Source organism: Anticarsia gemmatalis, chromosome 2, assembly GCF_050436995.1.
Source record: "Anticarsia gemmatalis isolate Benzon Research Colony breed Stoneville strain chromosome 2, ilAntGemm2 primary, whole genome shotgun sequence".
Lineage (NCBI taxonomy): Eukaryota > Metazoa > Arthropoda > Insecta > Lepidoptera > Erebidae > Anticarsia > Anticarsia gemmatalis.
This window is the reverse complement of record NC_134746.1, coordinates 10,982,961-11,007,482: the sequence shown is the minus strand read 5'-3', so window position 1 is coordinate 11,007,482 and position 24,522 is coordinate 10,982,961. Positions and strand designations below refer to the sequence as shown.

At 33.4% G+C, this 24,522-nt stretch overlaps 1 protein-coding gene across 1 annotated transcript; it reads left to right on the top strand.

Moving 5' to 3' along the window:
• The first annotated feature begins 10,907 nt into the window (after positions 1-10,907).
• Positions 10,908-23,764, top strand: obst-B (obstructor-B). The gene is made up of 6 exons (XM_076132269.1): positions 10,908-11,074; positions 17,108-17,273; positions 18,986-19,104; positions 22,420-22,620; positions 23,036-23,231; positions 23,566-23,764. The coding sequence occupies exons 1-6, from the start codon at positions 11,026-11,028 to the stop codon at positions 23,717-23,719; spliced, it is 885 nt and encodes a 294-aa protein (XP_075988384.1). The 5' UTR covers positions 10,908-11,025; the 3' UTR covers positions 23,720-23,764.
• Positions 23,765-24,522: the final 758 nt, after the last annotated feature.

The following is a 24,522-nucleotide window of genomic DNA, read 5'->3' as shown; positions in this document are numbered from 1 at the left end:
AATTATTTAACGTATGCCACGTTAGATACTTCTCTATACACTAAACCTGGAATTAAATTTACACATCTCGTATTTAGCAAGTAAGTCAAAGAAATTATGGACGCATGTATAACATTTTAAATTCAAGCCTGGGTTAAACAGTTTTGTAAGTCAACTGTTGATGAAAATCAAATTAATCAGTACCTTTTTATATCTGTCACTTTATTGCTTTTAAATTGTTATAGAAGAAAGGTAGAATTGAGTGTCCTCCTACAGTATTTACTTAAAAATTCCAATTATGGGTCCAATTATATCGATAATGCTAAAGTCCATTGTAGCGAGCTCTGCGTAGGAATTCCGCATGTTTTACTTCTATTTAGTTAACTTAATTACGAGGTAACACGCGCCAACGCCTTCCGCCGCCTGCTTAATTGAACCACACTTACTAACTTTACATTTTTGTTCATCATTGTGGGAAGTGGTCACCGAGCTATTACCGCTGCTTCACGTGAGAAGGGTTCGAGTCAGATTTACCTAGTAGGCTAGTAATCATATTTGTGTAAACCACAGGTAGGGTTGTAACTTGTAATTGTATCTTATGTTCATGATTTATAAAGTTAAGCCACTTCTGATGGTTTCACGTTCAAAGCCAGTTACAGTGTCAAGGGCTAAGTGACAGTATATGTATGAAGGAATCGAAAAAACATATATTTTATAACCTGTCTCATACTTATCCCGGAGAAATGTAACCAGGCCTAAATTTCAGGTAGTTTAGCAGGTGGAATTCGGCAAACGTTTCCAAACATTTACCGTCACTTTTTCTATTATACCGATCATCAGACAGTTGTCTATAATCTGTGAATCTTGCCCACAAAGCGTTATAATGTATCCTGGTACACAATATTCAATGCTATAGGTAGGATTTGTATTCACACACGAAAAATAGAAAACAGATTAAAATCCTTGGAATGGTTCATTAGTCGGATACTAGTATTGCTAATGCATTTGTGTTGCTACAAAAAGTATAAAACTCTTTACAAGCGCCAATTACGCTCACTTAGAGTCATTACACACTATCAAGAATGGTCAAGTGAGCCGTGATTCACGTAAATTTTGCTAAAAAATAGCCAAAATAATCTTTAATTGTATGTCTTTGTTACAAAAACGCGTAAATAATGCCATAGTTTGATTATAAAAACCAAGTCCTACTCGAGAACTTAATATAATGGGAAATTATCTAATTAGGGAAGAGCTGAAGTCGGGTAAATACCCATAGCATATCTATGTATTTCGTAGTGTAAATAAGTTAAACTACTAGGAGCAAAGCACCTATTAAAAGGCATCAATGGTGTCTCGTCGAGTCTGTTGAGGCTCTTATTATTGTTTACCTAAATTAAAATAAATTTCTACAGAATAGAAAGATTTGTAAATGTAACCGACTTTTTAAAATGCAGTTATTATAATCCGATTTAACATTCACTTTCGTTTGTCATATTGTTGCTTGCAATTTCAATTACAAACTGAAGAGACTTAATTATTTTTCAGACATCTAATTCAGTCTTTAAAAAGAGTTATATTTCTACTGTATATTAATTAAGAAGAAACTAATTAATGTGCTAAACAGTTAATTTCTAAAGTATCTTTTTCCTCAAAATTACACTTTTTTATTACGTGTCACGTAATTAGTTTAATCATAATTTTAATCTGCTTGCATCGTCGAATAGAACATACTCACAGATAATTCTAAATTGTTTAATTTTAATTCTAGAATTTACAATCTGTTAACCTGAGAGCTTTTTCTTGTTAGATGTAGAGTACATGTACCTTTTAACTCTATTTGATATTGTACTAACCAATGGGATTGGAGTACCTCCTGGGTAAAATAAATAAAAATGATTTAATGGATTGGTTTTTAAACTAACATATTTGATTCCATGAATATTATTCTATATCCATATAAAATTTCAACAAAAACGCGTGAAAGCGTAACAAACAGACAGCAATACGATATTATGAGTATTTGTATAGATTTAATTTGGCGACTAATAAAAAACCATTGTCTACTTAACTTTAAACTAAAAGAAAAAAGCAAACGTAATCTTCGTTTAGTTTTTGACAACCTTTCTAAATGTTAATTAAGATTGTTGAAGATATTTATTGTTTAACACTTTTACATTTTAGAGTTCCGCTCAACTGCATCATGTTCTATTTAGATAGACTAAAAAATCTTACAAACAGATCGTGATTTGTACCACAGTTTGATGATATTGTGTATTCGACTCTCAACTAAACTTATCTATCATGAATTAATGCTTCGATCACGCTGTGTCGAAAGTCACGTAACTTTAGAGCAAAAAGTACATATTTTTTCCGAGTTTATGTCAAGTTTAATCTTACTACAGACATTCAAAAAAACCTCTTAACAACAGAAAACTATGGCACTTCAAACGCTTTATTAGATACAATTCTTCTTATTATCACAGAACCACTCAATCGAGACGCACCTGCCTAAAATCAACTTCCATTGAGATCAAATTAAAAGTTGATCGCAAAACATAAATCATCTCAAATTAAACCATTGCAAAACACGTTCTATTGTCACTACTCTAAAGTGTAATTTCATTTGATCTTATTTCAACAATGTCATAAAACTTGTGATAAAGTGAAACTCGAGAGATCACTTTCTCGGCGCATGCGCTGAAGCATTATGCGCACGCGACTAATTTCAACAATTACCTACTACACTTACACTCATTATGCGTAAATTTGTAGAGAGTGGATTTATTAACTATATGTTAATACGTTCTAGCTAATACATAGCTACATAGCTTCGTAATTATCTTTTGTTCAACAAGATAGTATACATTTTTACCGACTACAAGAAGAAGACTACATACGATTGTTTCGTTTTTATGTATGTTCGCCGATTACTCCGCCATCTGTGGACAGATTTTCAAAATTAAAATTTAAACTGTATACACCCGAAATAGTCCCATACCAATTTCATTTGCATTTCATGCTTCATTTCGGAGATACACCAAAATAAGCGATTTTGTAGTGTTTTGACTGAAGATATAATTATATCCTTAAGGTATTCCCATTGAGCTAGAATAAGATCCAAGGACGGGTTTTTATTTATTTTACGATCAGTTTCTAAAAAGCGAAGGTTACCTCACTATAGTAACCTCCACATAGGGAATTCGTCACATTAATTCGTATAGATATTGAGAATATCCTCACTCAGTTATCAAAGTATGAAAACTTATAAATATGAACATGTTATTACAATCTAATACTTTCTCTCAAATGCTTTCAAGGATAACTCCTTGAAAGCATTTTAGAGAAAGTATTAGAAAATGAAATGAAACTTAAAAATGTTACAACGTGTACGAAATTTATCGCTTTATCAGAATAACAAAGATTAATATAGAACCGTAGGTATTGCAACTTTTTATTCTAAACACTTTTATACGGTTGTCAATCTATTAATCTCAACTAAATGCCATCAAAAACATCCTGTAAAAAACCTCAAGTCTCGCAGCGTAAAAAGTGGTGAGATCTATGTAATACCAAGTCGATTAATCTGTTTAGTCTCTACTGAAAGGACCTTCTGTCTTAAGTTATTACATAAGTTATTATCATGCCAATATTAAAAATATTTCACGTTTAAAACAAATAAATCGACCTGGCCATCGCATAATTTGATTATTAGTATGTACCACACTGCACAGCACGACGGGCCAGCAACCGAAATCCTCACTAGGGTCCTTCCGAATATAATAATTGAGATGAGTATCTTAAAGAAATTAATGCTCCTGAAATTTTGATGGCGAATTTGTGTTTTCATGCGATGACCAAGTCGATTTATTTGTTTTAAACGTGAAATATTTTTAATATTGGCATGATAATAACTTATGTAATAACTTAAGACAGAAGGTCCTTTCAGTAGAGACTAAACAGATTAATCGACTTGGTATTACATAGATCTCACCACTTTTTACGCTGCGAGACTTGAGGTTTTTTACAGGATGTTTTTGATGGCATCTCACTTCTTTTTGTAAAGCGAACATAAGTCCAATTTGTATGGAAAGACGGTTATTTTTTTCATAATTCAACATATTTTCCTATTGAAATGTTGTTCAGTTTCATGGGCTAAACACCTTTAAGATATGCCTCATACAGTAGGTACTTATGTACACCTATTATTTTCTATTATACTACAGTAATAATTAATTCATTAACTGCAAATGTAACCTTGTAATCCTATATAAATGTATAAGATTACAAAGTTATTCTTGCAGTTAATGTATTTAGAAAACTGGACTGAAATTAGAAAATATTGAAATTTTCCCATGATTAAGATACTAAATTCTATTTGTATTCTAAATTTGAAGCTTCTAAGTCTGCTAGAAATGCCTTAGACTTTTGATGATCGGTGAGTCAGTGAGTCAGTGAATCAGTGAGTGACAAAATTCAAAACTTTAACAAGTTGTCATTCTTAAAGTACTGGTTCAAATTGACTGAAATTTTCAATATACCGTGTTCATACAATGACTGATAAGTCGCTAAAAATTCAGGCTTCTTGTTTTATCCACAACGAAATTATAGGGGGTCGAAAATGGCCTGAATTGCTTCGAGAAAAGATGGTACGGCCGTGCCGCTTTTTTTTGCTCGACTTGCGGGGGCACTGCCGTGCCCCCAGATATAAGTGTCGCTTGAATGATTTTAAATATGATTTGAGAGCTCAAAATAAAATTATACTGAGTTTAAAAAAACGTTTTGTTTTACTTAGCAAATAACTAAAAGTAATATATAATTAATTTCGTTATGTTACCGCCTAGAACGACGTAGGAGTTAGTTTTTTTTAAATACACCAAGGTGCTCACATTTCTAAAGGTACCTAGTTAGTTATAACTCACGGTCTAAAATTACCATTTTTACCTTTGTCAATCTTGTTCCAAAAATGATGTTTCTGGAACTGAGATTTATGTTCCGCATTGTAACAAGACATACGTAATTATAGCGGAATGTATATACAATTATATGGGAAATCATATTGTTTACACATTATAGAAATAAAATAAAGATAAAAATAAAATACAAGGTTTCGAATGAAAGTAAAAAACAACTAGTCATTGTTTATTATCAACCTTTTATTAGAGTGTTGCCACTGTTACTGCGTCATTGATTGAAGGATCACGAGGTCACCGGTTTGATTCCAGCCCAAAAAGTATTGCGAAAGAATATAAAGATTTTCCTTAACGCCTGGACTTCAACATTAATGCTATTCGAGATTGCAATTTTTCGACAAAAAATATATATAATACCTTAATTGAACTTTAAACTTCGACTAAAAATTCACAAGATACATGAAATGTTAGTCAGATAAAAATGTCGTTAAAAAACTTACGTATTAACAATCAAAACCTTTTCATATTTCATCATTCAGTTTCCGTATAGCGTGTCATTTGCGAGCACTTACTTCATACACACGCCGTCATATATCAGTGACATGTTATCACAAACAAAAAGTCACATTTAAAGGCTCGGTTACATACAAGAATACTGTATCAATTTGACGTACTGTACTAAATTGACCGGGAAGTGTCTGACTAAGATGCAAACGGAGTAAACTATACGAGACGTTACCTTTTTCGATTGGTTGATTTCGTCTCATTGGCTATACGATTCCTATAACTTTATGAGTATTTTTTATGAGAAGGTTTAAACTTGACGTCGCTTAAAAATGTATAGTTAAATGTCATAAAGTGCGTATTTTATTTTATCAAACCACCGTAATACCATACCGATGATAGTGTTTTAGTTAGGCTAAAGGTTAGGCTGTGAATGACTGATGTCGGTCGTCCAGAATACCAGCGTATGACAGCACTCTCTACGTTCTTTGATTAACTACCTAAAGAAAACCATTTTAGATCTAATCAACTTATTGCGTACGATATGTATCGTTGTGCACGTGCCTCAATAGGCCTTTATCATACACCGCTAAGGATCAAGCACTTAGCGTGTCTTTCATCTTATTGTAAAGTATCGCTCACACTATTGTGCGGTGTCGATCAGCTTATTTTTGATCCGTTGTCGATAAGTAAATGTAACACTCGTCTAGATTGAAGATAAGATATAAAGTTCGTGTTGTTTGTGTCTCGTACCGATTAATTAATGAAAATAATTATACACGATTGTATTCACCTTACCTGATTGTTTTTCTTAATTATTCAACTAGTGTTTTGTAGGTTCTCAAAGAAAACAAGAAAACATATGCACGTCTGTGGCATTCTCTGCCTTTAACTAAAAGCACGTTAAAAAGCCAGGTCTGACATAGTTAAAGTTCAAATAGAGAATGCAGTAAGAAATTATAACTCGCTAAAAAATAACTGCCGGGCAACTATCACACTAATTGTCACAAACAAAACACGCTTTTTAAATAAGAAGCCATTTTCAGGTCATCGAAACTTAAAAATACTTGTTGCTAATTCAATATATACTTAAATCTCTATAAACTTTCTCATAAAATTAACAATTCTTATACAAGCATTGTAATAGTGTCATACTTAAGCTTTTTAACGATATCAAAGCAACAAGGCCTAAGCAGGGTCATAAAGTAGTTTTACAAGCATTAAACATTGCAACTTTGTAAGTACGTGGGTGACTCCAGCCTATGGTTTAGATAGAGAATGAATAATACTTTCTTCGAATTTCGTATAAAATATTACACAAGAAAATATGATTGAAATTTATGATTGCGGTACATGTTTCATTTGTACGATATCGTATATCTATACTAATATTATAAAGCTGAAGAGTTTGTTTGTTTGATTGTTTGAATGCGCTAATCTCAGGAACTACTGGTCAGATTTGAAAAATTCTTTCAGTGTTAGATAGCCCATTTATCGAGGAAGGCTATAGGCTATATAACATAACGCTACGGTCATTAGGAGCGGAGTACCAACGAAAAATGTTACAAAAACGGGGAAAATTTTGACCCATTCTCTTAGGTGACGCAAGCGAAGTTGCGCGGGTCAGCTAGTTTTTTATATAAATGAGTAACGTAGAACGAAACAACAATCGCGCTTTCATGTACATTAATGTACAATAATATCATATTTTAGAAAAGCAACTCATGTCACTAAATTGAACTTGTCTGGATAAAAAGGTCCCGTTTTTTTCAAGCAAAATCAAATTGCATGAGATTCTATTCAGTAGGAACAGATTCTGATGCAATTTGTAGTAGGTACTATTGTTTATGCATACAGATAATGCACAGGCTATAAGTATAATTTATTGAGAATGCATTAAGCAGTCTAGGTCAGCAAGTTTCATACATTTTTGAGCGATCGACTATAATTATAAAAATTGGTACGATGCCATCAATTTTTGTGCCGGAAATATTTATTTTGAAGACAGCAAAATTACTCGCCTTTCAGAGTAGGTGTCAAAAGATAAACCATTATATGTGCTTAAGAATACTTTACTGAGTTCAACGCCATTTAAGAACAAAAGCAGAATCATACGCTTTAAGATTTATAATGTAACTAGTTAACCAGCGCGGCTCCACTCGCTTTTAAACCGATCCTTTTTTGTATAAATGTAGACTTTGCCTGACTCAATCAAACGCTATTTTTAAACCATCTAGCATTTTTGAGTTATCTTCGAGATCTTCATATATACATTTTCTCTCAACTCAGCGGTTTAGTCGTGTGGAGAAACAGACAGACAGAAATGCGTTTGCATTTATAATAATTAAATATGGAGTTACGAATAAGAATATTTAACTTAAATGACTTACTCCGGTCAAAAACAAAATCATTAACTATAAGATTTATAAATAACAATTATAACAATGCATAAATTCCCAGCATGTCCGGGACAGTTTATCACGGAGCTGATGCGAAAGAATATATCGTTGTTCATTATTTCAATCATACGGCCATCTTGGAAAAGGTGAAGGTTTACCGTCCACTGTGCTTCATCAACAATAAGTGATCGGTAAAAGATAATGACAGTACAGAGACCTAGCACGGGGTTAAGACACGACTATTATCGCGATTTAACACGAATTACCTACGTTCGACGCTAGGTCTGTGACTTAGTTGTCAAATTGAAATTCTATTTTTGTTTTATTCGACAGTTAATTATAGGTTTGTGTATCTTTACAATAAAGTGCTAGTAAATATGTAATTGTACATAATTAGGGCCAATAAAAATCCTAAAAGAATTTAAATGTAAAAAAACACAATAAAAATTAAAATACAGAATACGACAGCTTTTTCTATGAACAGGCTTTTCATAGCGAGTTCAATAGACAGGAAAAGTTACTGAAAACGTACTTGAAACCCTGTGAACACTTTACTATGTAAATAGTGACAAACATATCTCATATTTTATCACATTCGCCTTTGCTAGGTCCAAGACAACAAATTTTAAAATAATTGAGACATAGCAATTACACCTTTCTCATAATTTAAACCAATAATTATATGGCAAGGATTCATATTTTATCGATTTTATCAGACCAGATATTATAAACAACGATCAAAAGAACAATAAAGCGAACTCCATGATATTGTTATTTAATTTATGAACAGTAAAGATATCGTGATATCCTTTACGGGCAATTTTCTTCGAGTGACATGTCGCTTATAGTATTTTAATCGAAAATTCACTTTGAAATCTTAAGGTTCTGGATAAATAATTACTCTGGCCTTCGTTGAACTATTTTATAAAATACAAATTATTTATTGATGTTAATAACGTAACAGGTTTGTTAAAATAGTTAGTATAACGAATTTAATTTCATTTCATCCTGTTTTATCAGCACTTTATTAAGTCCTGAACCTTTACTTGGCCAGCTTGGTGGGCTCAGGGCTCATCTGTACTCCCATTCCGGGAGAAGACTCTTATCCGGCAGTGGGATTGTATTACATTTATTACTTTAACTTTATAATAATATAGAATAAATGTATGTATGTAGGTATGTTGTTGTATTTAAATATTTAATAAATTATTACTAAACCAATGATGTAAAATTAAATTTTGATTAATTATCCAACAATTTGAATTTGTAAACGTATATTATTACTATTATTGTACATGTGTATATTTAATACACGTGTCATAAAATAGACTGTTTTAGATTCTTTAAAAGATAAAATAATAATCGTAGAGTATTTAAGCGCCTACATTTTTACACATCGTGTGTTGAACACACGCATTTCAAGCACACATTGCTGACTTTCTTACGTGCTAACTGTTTATACTACATACTGGCCCACACTAAATGAGAAGGCTTCTATTATAAGAAACACCTTTATTTACCTCAGAAGTAACAATAATTTATCATCATGGAGATTTGACACTGTAAATTATGCTAATATACTATTACAAAAGCTTTGTGAGGATTTATGAGTGTTTGTGACGCCTACAAGAAAAAAATCTTCTCAGTAGTTTGAGTTAGTACATATTGTTTCGTTTTGTTTAACGAAGTGTAGCTTAAAATTATCCGGTATACCATTTAGTAGAACTAGTCATTCCTATTTTGACGAACACAACATCTTTATTATTAATTATATTTAAATAACAATATTGTCGAAGAATTGTCAACTCTACTATTACTTACAGTTGATATTGGACCTATTTTGATGATCCTGAATTAACTATATACCAAACCCATAACAAGTCCCTGCAACTTAAACAACATTTATACAAACCTAAGCAAAGCATAAATTCATAAGAGAAATGGCATCTGACATTTCTCCTATACATCATATTCTTAGAAGCGAGATATCAACGCATCTGCGTGTCGCCCCCACACAGCCTCTCGTAAATGTCCAAAACATATAAAGAGGTCCCTCTCACGGCTATAAATAGCCATTCTTTAACATCATACAACACTCTTTACTATATGTTTGAATCGTAAACCATTATGTGGTCTTGAAGGTAAAAGTAAGTGGGTTTAAATTGAATATTTTATATCGCAAAGCAAATAAAATCCGTGTGACGCAGACGCAAATAGGCCGCGGTTTTTTATATAAAAAAACAGAACTCTTTTGCGGTGATGTGATGATAAATTAAGATTGTATGTGAGGAAAGACGTTCTAATTTCAATTGCAGTTTTTTTATTTGTTTCAATTTGGATGGATACTGTAGTACAGTAGGATGTTGGTATTTGAAATGCTGCTTACAGTAAGGTTCGGAAAAGGCAGGAGTTTAAAATTTTGTAACCGAATATTTAAAAAATTGTTCTGAGTAGATCATAATTATCATCATCAAAAGTTGTTTTTGAGTTTGACTAGGAAAAAATCTGACAATAACTTTCTTCTTCCCAAATGAATGTCGATTGTCGGGACCCGTTAAAAGGGCTAGTTATTTTTTAACTAAGGATTATGATTAAAAAAATATATAGTCCAGGGATCCAGTACGAATAAAAAACATTGACCATATAAGGTACTTTTTAAAGTCAACAACAATCTGCAGATCGTTGTACAACAAACCATCTGCATTGAAATGTTTGCAAAATTACGAAAGTTACCAATCACCTCTTTACAAAGGGCTGATCTAGGACATTACAGTCTATTCAAACAATGCATGACTACAACTTTAGGTACACGATATTCGCGCTGCTTTCACACAATTGCAACATTTTCGCAACACATTCCATTCAATGTGTAACAGACCTAATGATCTAATTATCACTAATCACTATAAATAATACTTAACTCAATGAACCATCATTTAATACCGGATAACTGCATTTAGGAATTTGTTAATTTTCTTGCAGAACACGTAGAACAATAACAGGATCCGAAGAGCGGGTGGTAGAGACAGATATATAAATTTGTACGAGTGTGAGAGAGATAGAGGATTAGCGTAACCTTTCGCTGAGCTGTAACAGAGCTAAGAATGGATGACAAAAAGTGAATAAGTCAGTGCGGCATAGTACGGTGCGGGCGTCAGTCAGACATTATAATAAAGTCACATATAAGTGACATTTAAGTTGAACTTAGTGATAGATTAGTGTTATCACGCAACATGGCGTTCCGGTCGTGCGTAGGAATCGTATTTTTGGGCTGTCTAGTCGGTAAGTTAATTTAAAAAGTTTAAAAAAAAAATCGAAATTTAAAATGTATTTTCAGTAGTTCAATGTTACTGTTTATTTTTTATTGTCGTGACCTTATTCAACGGCCAGTGTTTATACATTCAAATCGCGAACTTTCATTATAATGCGCGAGTAATTTCGGTAACCTTTGATAGATTATTATTCAGTGCGAGTAAGTATTACAATTCCACCAAAAACATTCTGTAAAAACCTCAAGTCTCGCAGCTCAGTCTTTCTGGCGTAAAAAGGGGTGAGATCTATATAATACCAAGTCGATTAATCTATTTCGTCACTACTTAAAGGACCTTCTGTCTTAAGTTATTACATAAGTTATTATCATGCCAATATTAAAAATATTTTACGTTTAAAACAAATAGACCGACCTGGCCATCGCATGATTTGTATGTATTACACTACACAGCACGACGAGAAGTTAATGCTCCTGAAATTTTAATGGCGAATTTGTGTTTTCATGCGATGACCAAGTCGATCTATTTGTTTTAAACGTAAAATATTTTTAATATTGGCATGATAATAACTTATGTAATAACTTAAGACAGAAGGTCCTTTAAGTAGTGACGAAATAGATTAATCGACTTGGTATTATATAGATCTCACCCCTTTTTACGCCAGAAAGACTGAGCTGCGAGACTTGAGGTTTTTACAGAATGTTTTTGGTGGAATCTCACTTCTTTTTGTAGAACGAACATAAGTCCAATTTGTATGGAAAGACGTTTTTTCTTATAATTCAACATATTTTCCTATGGGAATGTTTTTTAGTTTCATGGGCTAAACACTCTTACCCACCTTATATCTCCTCCCGTTATGCCTCATATAGTATGTACCTATCTACACCTATTATTTATTATTTTCTACAGTAATAATGATTCTTAACTGCAAATGTAATCTTGTAATCTTATACATTTATATGGGATTACAAAGTTAATGTTGCAGTTAGTATATTTAGAAATCTGGACCGAAATTAGAAAATATTGAATTTTTCCCATGATTAAGACACTAAACCCTATTTGTATTCTAAATTTTAAGCTTCTAAGTCTGCTAGAAGTACCTTAGACTTTTGATGATCGGTGAGTCAGTGAGTCAGTGAATCAGTGAGTGACAAAATTCAAAATTTTAACAAGTTGTCATTTTTAAACTACTGGTTCAAATTGACTGAAATTTTAAATATACCGTGTTTATACAATGAAGAATTAGTTGCTGAAAATTCAGGCTTCTTGTTTTATCCACAACGACATTATAGGGGGGTCGAAAATAGCCCGAATTGCTTCGAGAAAAGGATGGTACGGCCGTGCCGCTTTTTTTTGCTCGACTTGCGGGGGCACTTCCGTGCCCCCAGATATGTCAGGGCACCAGTTAGCCTTGACTACTATTCCTGTCTAATTTGAATGTTAGCCTTACTAGTTTATAATAATTATATAAGTCAAAGGCAAATACCTACAACGAAACATGTGGAAAGCAACTATAACATAAAATATTAGCAAAAAAACAGATTTATGAGCCAATCTCGAGGGAAGAGCGATCTGCTCATGTATAGCTCTACTTATCACTCCAACGGCTACAAGCGTGATGATATTCCTACACCATTTACTTAAAAACCAGTTCTTAGTATGTCATAACTCTAAGAGCTTTTAAATATTTATTTTATTTGTTATTTAAATGGTTTTACATCACGACAGCTACCGAACGTTACGTCTATAAGGAAGACATCAACGCGCTCGCGTCTTCAAAAAGAGAAAGTGTTACTTAGACATATTGAAAAAACTATTCTACTAATGGACTATTGAACTATTTAATTACGGAAGTACATCCTAAATAATAAAGACTGCGGTATAAATTACATTATTTTGATATAAAAAGGATGTAATTTTATAAAATTATTGCTTAAACCCGTTAATGTCTTTGCAAAATAAATTGTATTTCATTTTAGAAAGAGTTTTTAAACTTACGGTAAGAACCTCCCTTGTACTTGTAACATATTCCCTTTTTCCTCGATCCAAAATTACAAATATGACGTCATCATAAACTTTCAGTTCAGAAACAATACTGTGACCTTGCCCAGGAATTGCCTTGAAAAAATAAATATAAAGTATATCCTGAAATCTCGAGTCTATCGTAAAAAAATCATGCCAAGTTGATGATACGCTCTCAATAAAAGGAAGCATAGAAAGAAATCGATTAAGATACAGTAACAATCCATCATCTGATCGCGAATCTCTAGACAGTAAATAAACAAGTCAGCTACGCGTAACTAACGGAGAAATGTTTACATTCTGCGCTCGAAAGCGCCGCGGGATTCCAAAGTTCAAACAAGTGCACCCATTACCCATACTTGTATGGAAGAAACGTATGGTGTTACTGGAACTGTACTGACCCACTCGCTTCCACTTGTGAAGAGAGTTTCACCCCCTATATAAGCCATTTAAGGGATGAATTTTGACAAAATAAATAGCTTGTATTTCATCACGGGTCTTCAAATATCTCCTAGCCAAATTTTATTTAAATTGGATCAGTAGTTAAGCTGTAAAAGCGTAACAGACAAACAGACAGACAAACTTTCGTATTTGTAATATAAGTATGCCAGTATCGATGGTGTGGAAGTATGGGTGAACTACTTGGGGAGTCAATGAAGCCCTGTCACGTGCGAAGTAGGTCGCCCATTCATTGTATCGTAAACAATGAGTAAACATATTGATGCCTTCCCATCGAATCATTTTTTTAAAGACGAGTAACGTTGACTGTGAAAGGTCAACGTTGTTCTAGTAAAAACTGTTGATTCATTACAAATCTACATATAAGAACTGTCTTAAAATACAGGATAGCTGCCAGAAAAGTGAAAATTATTTTACGAACTACATAGATTAGGAATCAAGAATACAAGATAAGACATAATCATATGTATGATACTATTAAAATTAAAATAATGACAGGTAAAAAGTCTCGATCGGGAATCGAACTTGATCACTCGCTACCTTTATCTATACAATAGCGATGTAACTTAATTGATGCACTATAAATCAACACATACAGTTATAGATTGAATTGCAATTCAGTGCAATAATTCCTCACAGTTTCGCCGGCGCCAGTCTAAGTTACTGCATAGTTTAGCTTATAGTTAACATACATTACTATTCAGAAGTAGGCTTTAATACCACCCGATATCGAGGTTATCTCTACGTGGGAAGATAATAGCATGGTTTAACACCAACTGCACAGTTGATGTTAAAATAGATCGGAATTTGATGCAGATGTTTTACAATTTTTCGGACTAGCCTCCATTGGATTCATTATTAAAATAGGATTAAAAGAGGACGTTTTGAAGCATTGGCATAGCAATAAAAAATAATGCCCGGTTTCTGAGGCATGTTTTCAAACTGTCATTTTTAAATGAGTTTAAACGCTATTGAAGATATAAACTACCGCTAAATGTACCCCAGAAACCGGGTGTTAATCGAACCAGTGATATCTTAAGTTAAGCTAGAGTACATACTATATAACCCACTAAAACTAGCACAACGGAGGCACTTTGCACGCTGTGACTGATTGCAGTTACACAAAGAATTTGTCGTCTGTCGCAGGTCTTAATCTCATTATCACAGGCTTGGAATGCGTAACACTTAGTTAATTGTCGCACTAACTATAACGTGCCGCTTGTTACATTAATTACCTAGATGACTATCATTAAACATTCAGTCGCACTAGTTACTTTTTGAGCTGTACTTCATGTCATATGCGGCGTGAAGCAGTCTGTTATACGACATTTATTTATGATCTCTTAAGTTTAATATTTTTCTCCCAACAATTTTCGTATTATGCACATGGACCTTTATTTGGGCAAAAAAGTTCGTTCAGTCTTATATTGTATTGATTCTATTGTAACCTATCAATCACAATTAAACAGGAAAACTGCTACAGAGTTAACAGAAAGGCACCTTTGACAAATATTCAACCATAGATGAATGTGGTACTAAGACCACTTTAATAACTAAGTTACTACAGTTTCATCAAAAACGTATTTGGTCTACGACTCTCAAAATACTTATATAAAGTTGTATAACAAATTTTGGTAATAAGTTTTGGATATAGTTTACATGTAACGAGTAACAGTGAAGGTCATATCGGCCGCGTCTATCGTAACATGGCATTAATTGCGTTTTGACACAGCCCCGACGACCGCGCGTCGTTAGGTAACGGTGAAATCGTGAAGCAAGCACTCCTTATCATTTATCTGCTACATAAATAAAAAATGTTGCAAAAATTAAGCTTACTTTTGGATTCGTAATCATTGACTGTGATATCAACTTAGAAACACGGGCTTATTAACCTATTTTTGTACGTCAAAAGGGTTGTTTTGAACCTCTCTTATGACCTCTTAAACCGGTTTTTATGGACTCTTCTGACTATGATTCCAAGTTAATACTATTCTACTAATACATACTAAATACTACAGAAAAAGTAGACAAGCAAAATATCCGTTAAGCTCATATTAATAACGTCTTAAACGAGCTTTCGCAAATGACTACCTCTCAGCACGATAACGATTAGAAACTTACTAAAGTAACCGGTTGATCAGTTCTACAGAACACTATGTATTGTCTAAGGCATTGTTTTATTAAAACTTTTAGATTTGCTTTACTTTACAATACAATGCAACTGTTTCATTTAAAAACATGATACAATTACTTGTTCTGGAATGCTATCATTGCATGAATACTTACAAACAAGTTGGAACCATGCCCAATAGACAACTATAGACTACTATGATTATAGTGAAGTATAGTATAGAATACTACGGACTATAGACAAAGAATTTTAAACACATAGTTCTGGTAAGTATGTATTTAAAATTATTTGTCTATATGACCATAGTATTCAATTTCGATGTTTTATAATGTTTCCAAAAATGTTGTTTCTTCGTGAATTTTAAATTCAAGGCTGTTACAACACGATTAGTTTTCATTTTAATTTTATATTTCAATCTTGTTATTCCAAGTTGCTCGATTATGTATAAATACGCTCAAATATTCCGACACAAGGACACCTGTCTCGTAACTGTTAGTACAATTAAGTCATTATGAAATGGATTATTTACTGAAATCGTAAAATTGTAGCTAACAACAATTTATTTTGTTAATAATATATTCGATTGTTAGATATAAATGTAATGGAAAATATGTTTCAGTATTTAATTTTTTTAACAATATTTCGTGAATTTATAAATCGGTCAATGTCTTATGATTTCCTGCAAATCGTTGAGTATTGCAATTTATTTTCAGTAAAAATAATTAAAGACCTAGACTCCATATCGGGTAAAGTAGGCTAAATAAACAGGTAGAAAAAAAGATACGAAGAAATCAAACCTCAAAATTACCTCTTAGCATAATTTTTCATAATCTGAACATGAAATATACATTATAATTAAAGACAGTCATCAAAATACTGCTCAAAAAACAATGATATAAAACTTTTAGAAAGTGCATTAGCCAGTCTAGGCTAGTTTATCGTTAATTGCAGCATTGAACTTAAGGAAGTGACCGGGTCCAATGTGAACTACTTTTGTCAATGTGCCACTCAGGAAACGTGCGACTTTACATCTGTGGTAAATGTGCCATTGAACACTGCCTATTGTGATTGACATGTGTATTAAAAGGTCACTTTTTGCCTAACAGAATTTATATTGCTCAGAATTTAGAGCAGGCTTGAGCAAGCCAGTTTCTAGCCCAGTTGTCGAGCAGGCTTTATGTATTAAATGTAGATTAAAAAAAATATATACTTAACTATACAAACAGAAATATATACATAAGTCCATCCAAAAAATATTATTTTAATTCCATGAGTACTTGAGTTTGCAAAACCATTTATCAATTAAACACGCGATACATGATCAATTTCAATACTTATTACTGCCGTAGATAGTCCGAGCCTTCAACAAGGTAGCATAAGAAAATTACGATATTTAATAATATCCACATTAACGTGTATTTCCTTATATTTCAGTACTAGCATCGTCTGCCGGGCCAGGCAAAGGTAAAGGCAGGAAGCCCGTGAACCAGCCTGCTCGTACCATTGCTGACTCAGAGCGCGATGCTGAGATCACAAACGAGTGCCCCGAAGATGGCTTCTTCGCTGATGCAGAGCAGTGCGACAAGTATTATGAGTGCAGGTAAATCTATATCTATACTAATCTATACTAATATTATAAAGCTGAAGAGTTTGTTTGTTTGATTGTTTGTTTGAACGCGCTAATCTCAGGAACTACTGGTCCGATTTCAAAAATTATTTCAGTGTTGGATAGTCCATTTATCGAGGAAGGCTTTCTATATATCATCACGCTACGATCAATAGGAGTAGAGTACCAGTGAAAAATGTTACAAAAACGGGGAAAATTTTCACCCATTCTCTCTTATGTGACGCAAGCGAAATTGCGCGGGTCAGCTAGTATACCATACATCTAGGTTTATCAAGTACACGCCATTTTACGAAAATTGTAGACGAAACATCTCTGTACGTAATATAGGTATATCAGCAATCGCGTATTTTTTCACAATTTAAGGACATAAATGCTAATAAAAGTATGGCTAGTGGCCAGATATAACTGTCATCGTGTGGCTCTTTCGATAGTTCTTTATGTATCTTATCAATAAAAGTACATTGCATGAGACAGCATCCCAAATTTGTATGCTAACTTTAAAATCACAGCAAGGGGTAAACCATACACAAAACACAACGAAAGTCTACATTTGAATTTATAAAGCTTCAAAATATATCAAAAACATAAAGTATGTATGCTTATAAATCATTTCCAATCCCTCGCATATTGATCGATAATTTAAATGCACAAAGGCCGTCACCCAAAAATCGCTTACGAAAATAAAAGAATATCTTAAAATACATGCAAAATCACGGAGGACTTTCGTGTTTAAATAAATCACTGAAGAGTATTTATGGTACCCAAAACTGTTGTTTGATTATCCTCGTGAGTTCAACGACCTTGTGCAGTATCGAGAATTTTAAACTAAGTTTACTCAACATTTTGCTTGTTTTTTGTTCGGTGAAAGGTTATTTGTCTGTCTGAAGTGTGTTTGACAATACTAATGGGCTTGAAGTTTGAATAAAGTGAATAAATTGTTCGAATCTTCCTCTTTGAAGCATGGCATTATTTAGTGGAATTGCTTAAACGGTACATCGAATAAATATACGGCATTGCCATTAAGATGGCATTTAAAGCTAGTATTTTGGAAAAGGTACAAAAGGTTATACCTACATCTATTTTGAAGTGCCTTATTATAATTGTTTACAAAGTACATAAGTACTTATTATAGTGAGCTTTGTTTGGGCACAAGTTTAAAGAATTTTATGACAACATTCTCGATTAAATGCAAGGTAAACTTGCTGATGTGTAATGCACGTACTAGTGGCTTCCACGTAGTAATTACTTACGCATGATCTGTATGCAAACTATCTCTGTGATGGAAGTACTATAAGTACAAGCTTACGAAAATATGGTTAAAGGTTACTTGTCAGACTCTTGGTCCTTTATCTTGCTATTAGGTTAGGCAGTAGATATAGTTTAGTTGAAGAAAATATCGTTTTCGATGGATGTAGGAAATTTTATTAGCTTGTAACTAACGCTTGTAACAATGTTACGATTAAACCACTGCGCCGAACTGGATGAATCATAACGATAGCTCAAATTCCCAAAATGTTTTTTTACAAAATATTGTACCTAGATCTACACAAGTAAATCTAGTTACAATATTGATTGATTATATTGTAACAATATTGTATTGTTACAATATTGCATTGTTACAATATAATCATCATATTGGCGTTATCATCCTTCTTATACATAATTATCTTCCTCACGACTTGCAGAAACGGCGCTATTATCGAGAAGCTCTGCCCCGACGGTATGGTGTTCAACGACTACAGCTCACAGGAAGAGAAGTGCGATCTGCCCTTCAACCTTGACTGCTCAGCGAGACCCAAGCTCCGTGAGTACAATTTATTTTTATATATGCATCTATGAGTTGAGAAATCGAGACCATATTAACTCATCAACAAAGACTATTTTATCGGAAATACATATTTTTTAAAATTGCCTATTATAAACACAATAACCTGCTTATCTTTGTAATACAGAGTAAGGAAACTATGCTTGATTTTCCAACTCACTCTCGACCAGTGATTTGAATTATATTCCTTACTCCTCTATCAACCTGGAAGGAGATCCCGGCCTGGTTGATCATTACATTATTTATCACCGAATGATGTAGTCCTGCCAACAAACGAGACGAGACCAGAATTACGTAACTAGAGTAAGGTTCTAAACGAACAAAAAGCCGTTGCGCAGGCTCTATTCAGTGAACATTTGCTCGTCTTCCGCACACATCTTTTGTGGTACAACTTACTTAACATACATTCCAACAGAACCTGAGAATTATTTAAAAGGTTGCTCAAGTACGATCCTATTCTTGTGAATATGTTAAGAAGCTCATTCTTCCGAGTAGAATCATATAAGATCGGGGAAAAAGTCTTTTCGCATTATAGTATGTACATATGAACTTGTAATAAAATCTTTTCTCTACACAAAAAAGCTCGATATTTGGGTACCTCACGAGCTCACTAAAAGAAACCTAATGGACCGTGTACTCATTTGTGATTCTTGAAGCTAAAGAGATTTTATTACAAGTTCATACATACTATAATGCGAAAAGACTTTTTCCCCGACCTAATATTTAACGAAAAAGTTCCGGCTTCATGTTTTGATTTTCCGTTATAAATATTTGTGGTAGTTACTACTTAAAACAATGACTTGAGATTTTTCCTATAAAATCAAATATAAATATTAATCAGGTACTATTCCTAAAGTATTTGTGCCACGTGTAATGTCACGTGTTTGTTCGTTATATAATAGATTAGGGCTGCCACTCTACTTATCTATTAAATTATAATTTTATTGTAATGTTTGTTTAATGTTTGTATTTAGGTATTGATGATGAATTGACATGATCGTTATTATTTCTAATAAAATTATTTGATCAACATTGATGATTAATATAGTTAATAGTAAAATATATTTCGCATTACATGTCGTTGAATAGAATAATTTACTTTTTGAAAATTAGATTTTTATTATTTTATTAATATAGTATATGGATAAAATAAATAATATCGGTGTAATGATGTATGACAATAATATGCAGTGAGTCACGGCTTATTTAAAAATACCTGGTTGAAAACGTACGCATGAGTAATTTGTGGGTCATTAATTACATAGAGCACATTATTTTTTCCAAACACATTTTTATAAATAGCTACCGACAAAAAATAATATCAGTTCAATGTACAACAACAATTACAATAACCACAATGAAACTAAATTATTATAAAAAATATATCTTTGCAAACATCACTATTTATAACTAATCACTAACAATCAACGCATACATTTATTTTAACATTAAGTAGTGCGATTTCATATTTTTATCGACTATAGACAACGGGCTAACGTTCACCCAATTTTGTATGAATATCTAATCAGCGCTCTTAGCGGATGCCCTAGGAACTAATTTTAAATACATTTCAATTCAAATGTCAAACTGTACCGTCTTTAGAAAATCAACATGACATTTGCAAACAAGATCCTAATGTAACCTTTAACAAGAATGTGTTCGCCAACCCTACGGTAAGACTGTAAAGTGACATCATTAGAATACAGATTACACATAAATATCGTAGGTCAGACGTTGAAACAACTTTCCAATTCCAAGGGAACAGTGGCCTTGTGTCGCTGGACTGATGTCCGACACGACGCGCACGTTTATTGTCATTATGTGTAAAGTCAAAAGAAATATATGAAAACACTGTCACATTTTTAACAGAATTTTCATCAATGAAAATGGTAAAATTATTGTATTATTTATTACATTTAAAATAATTTTACATTCATTGTGTTACGTGTTGGTAAATAGCAATAATTGAATTGCAATAGCAATAATATTTTCATGCCAAAAAGTATGTATAGGATCGCCGTCATTACATGAGAGATCTTTATACGTAGCGAAACGTGGATGTATTCATACACCTCTGCCTACATTTTCGAGTGAAGCTGGCATGATATTATGCATGTAAATACGATTGAAAATATTACAGTGTATTGTATACTGTATACTTAATTTTGCTCGTAAATGAACATTGAATATGTAGTTAAGTATTTGCGGATGCATTATGATTGAGAGATAGGTTCATTTCGCTTAATAATTGCAATACGGATGATGGGTATCTGAGGTCAGGGAAAGGGCATATTAATGTCAATATAAATAACTCTTTAGAATTACAAGGACATAAAGAATAAATCGTTTGTTTCCTGTTATTTGGAAAGGCACAAGTTCATGGCGTTACATTTGTAGTAAGTAATATATAGATTTATAATTAGATCATTTTACGCTGTTATTTGAAAACATTGTTGTCTCTAAATTTTAGAATTTTATCATTTGAGAATTAAATTACTCATTCCGGTAACACATGAAGTTCCTTCATACATACTTGATTATTCTGCCAAGTCATCAGAAGTTTTAATTTTACGAAACTGGATACAACGAATAACGTATTTCGATGACATTCAAATTATTATGTTTACAAGTAATTTGTTTTGAAGATATTAAACAAGTAATAATTTGGACCTATTTAGCTACCCAAATACATATATTATAATAACTACGGAAATAAATAAACGAGGACTTATAATTTGTATACTTTTACTGATATTTCGAGGCGATTACAGAAACCTCTCGGTACAGGGGGTACTGACCTTTCATACATTATTGGTAACGACGATAAAAACTGTCAATAAACTCCGCGTCAAGCCAAGGTTGGTTTGTCAACATCGTTGGAAAGTAGCCCCGAATTATAACAATAGTTAATACTTTTTAAAAGAATTGGTAATATTTTCAATGAACCTACTTATTTATGAAGTCATTTGCTCAATGCAATTTGAGTTCGGTTGACTATGGAAAGATATCGCAAATAGAGAATAGTACGGTCGTACCTCATTACTTTTGTGCGATATATTGGGTGCCATTAAAATATTATTTATATTTATTTAATTAGATATTTTATCAACAATTCGTGTGAAAATGAATGGGCATATTAAACTGTAAGAATTAAGCTCTTATAATGACTTAGAAAATAACTTTATCATACTCGACTCCTACTGAAATTTCACTTTCGGTATGACTTTCAGTCCAAAAATATGTTCTACCAAATACTATTTTAAATAAACTCTAATCAATTTCTTCTTTCCCCAGAAACTCCCATCCCGGCTCTGCACTGTCCCCGTCAGAACGGTTACTTCTCCCACGAGGACCCCAAGGAGTGCGGCAAGTTCTACTACTGCGTGGACGGCAAGTTCAACATGATCACGTGCCCCGACGGTCTCGTGTACAATGACAAGACTGGCATCTGCACCTGGCCTGATGAAGCTAAGAAGAAGGGCTGCGGCGCTGCTGGTGGGTACCCGTTTTATAACCACAACGTTAAAGATATAGTACTGATTTCAGGGGCAGTTTTTATAGAGAAAAGGATAGCATCTTGATCTTGATAGCAAATTGAGGTTTGCAATATGCTACTGATAGTCAGCTACTAAGTTAGTGGTTGTAATTGGTGTCAGTGAAGTGGTCCGTTGACCACTTTAAGAGATATTTGAACAAACACTGTACACTTAATTCTAATTATTCAATTATGGTCGCGATAAGTCCTAATTGTCGCATTCAGAAGTCTTTAATTTAAGAATACCTTTAGCCGAATTAAATATAACAAGGTCTTCATTTACTAAATTACATTTTTACTGCTCTAGCAGCTGCTATCTGATGTCTCTGAAAATCTACGTATCAGTGAATTATACTAATAAATATCTTTTCACAGAGGTTTTCGCCTTCGACTGTCCCGCCGTCAACGAGACATTCGGTCTGACCCACCCTCGTTACGCCGACCCTGAAGACTGCCAGTTCTTCTACGTGTGCATCAACGGTAACACTCCCCGTCGCTCTGGCTGCAAGCTCGGACAGGCCTTCGATGACGTGCAAAAGCGCTGCGAATGGGCTAGGAAGGTGCCTGAGTGGTAAGTACCGTAAAAACTTTTACTGTTATAGGAAATGCATTGCTAGCAAGATTCACAAACACTTTTTAGAATTACTAGTATCATAATCAGTACCGGGGTACATGTGTAATCTTACTTTTCTTCGACTAAATGAAAGTAAATTCTGCTGATATTTAATTGAAAAATTAGGGGAAAAAAATTATCCATCTATCTAAATAGGTGTCGCTTAAATCAATAGTCATTGCTGCCTAAGACAACTTTTACGTACATTACTAGTTCATGGGTATTCAAGGCCCAAGTAACTGTTATAATAATATTAGTTGTAGGACAGTTTTAACCACTATTTCTTTTCCAGCGCCGACTGGTACAAGGGTCAGCTGACTGATGCTGAGCTGGACGCTCTAGAGAACCCCCCCACTCCCAAGCCCAAGCCCGCCGGCAGCTCGCCCTCTCGCCGCAAGCCGCAGAGGCCTAGCAAGGGCAAGTCCGTGGAGCCAGAAGAAGAGTGAAGCATTTACTATAGAATAGATTAATAAATGTTATTTTGTAAGATACGACGTGGTTTTATTCTTCACTGATTCTTTATGGCTAATACTACTCTGGAGAGACGATAATAGCCTGATTTGGCTAAGGGACCGAGTAATTGAGTTTGTTTGCATATTAACATAGTAGCAGAACTGAAACACGAGAGTGGTTATTCATGTGAGCCGACCTAAAGCTAATCTTTACATCGTGTTTATCAGCATTCCTCCCTAAATGACCAAACTTTTAATCGATAATAGATATTACTGCAAGTTAGGGTTAATAGTTTTTCATAAAAAGTACATAAGTTTATGTGAGATATAAAATGGCTATTTGCCCTTGTGGCGACCTGCCTAACTACATTTACTAACTTTATATTAACAAGTACTAATAATTATAATACATTTTACAAACACACGTAAATAATTATAGTGATAGTTCTAAATAGATTCCTAGTCCCTATCACTAAACCCTCATATAGATCTATATTCTCTGTATCTATATTATACGAATGAACGCGGATTGTTTGTCGTCGCTTTTCTGAAACAAATTGCTTTACCTTTATCCTCAGGCGCTTGTTTATATCACATTACGAGACTGATAAAATCCGAACAAAAGCTGTTAGCTGTTTCACAAAATGAAATAATCAATACACAGGAATTACAAATTACATGTCGTTGCTTATGTTAATCAAATACATTGACTACTAAACACCGTTTATGTCATTTATCTATACGACTGATAAGCTGGCAGTATGTGTCTGTTATTAAGTTATAAAGTAATAGTAAAA

What these genes read in the sequence shown, in the direction of transcription:
- obst-B (XM_076132269.1), top strand. Translation starts at nt 11,026, where the DNA reads ATGGCGTTCCGGTCGTGCGTAGGAATCGTATTTTTGGGCTGTCTAGTC. An exon ending in GACAAGTATTATGAGTGCAG is followed by an intron (nt 17,274 to 18,985) that starts GTAAATCTATAT and finishes CACGACTTGCAG; the next exon opens with AAACGGCGCTATTATCGAGA. An exon ending in GAAGGGCTGCGGCGCTGCTG is followed by an intron (nt 22,621 to 23,035) that starts GTGGGTACCCGT and finishes ATCTTTTCACAG; the next exon opens with AGGTTTTCGCCTTCGACTGT.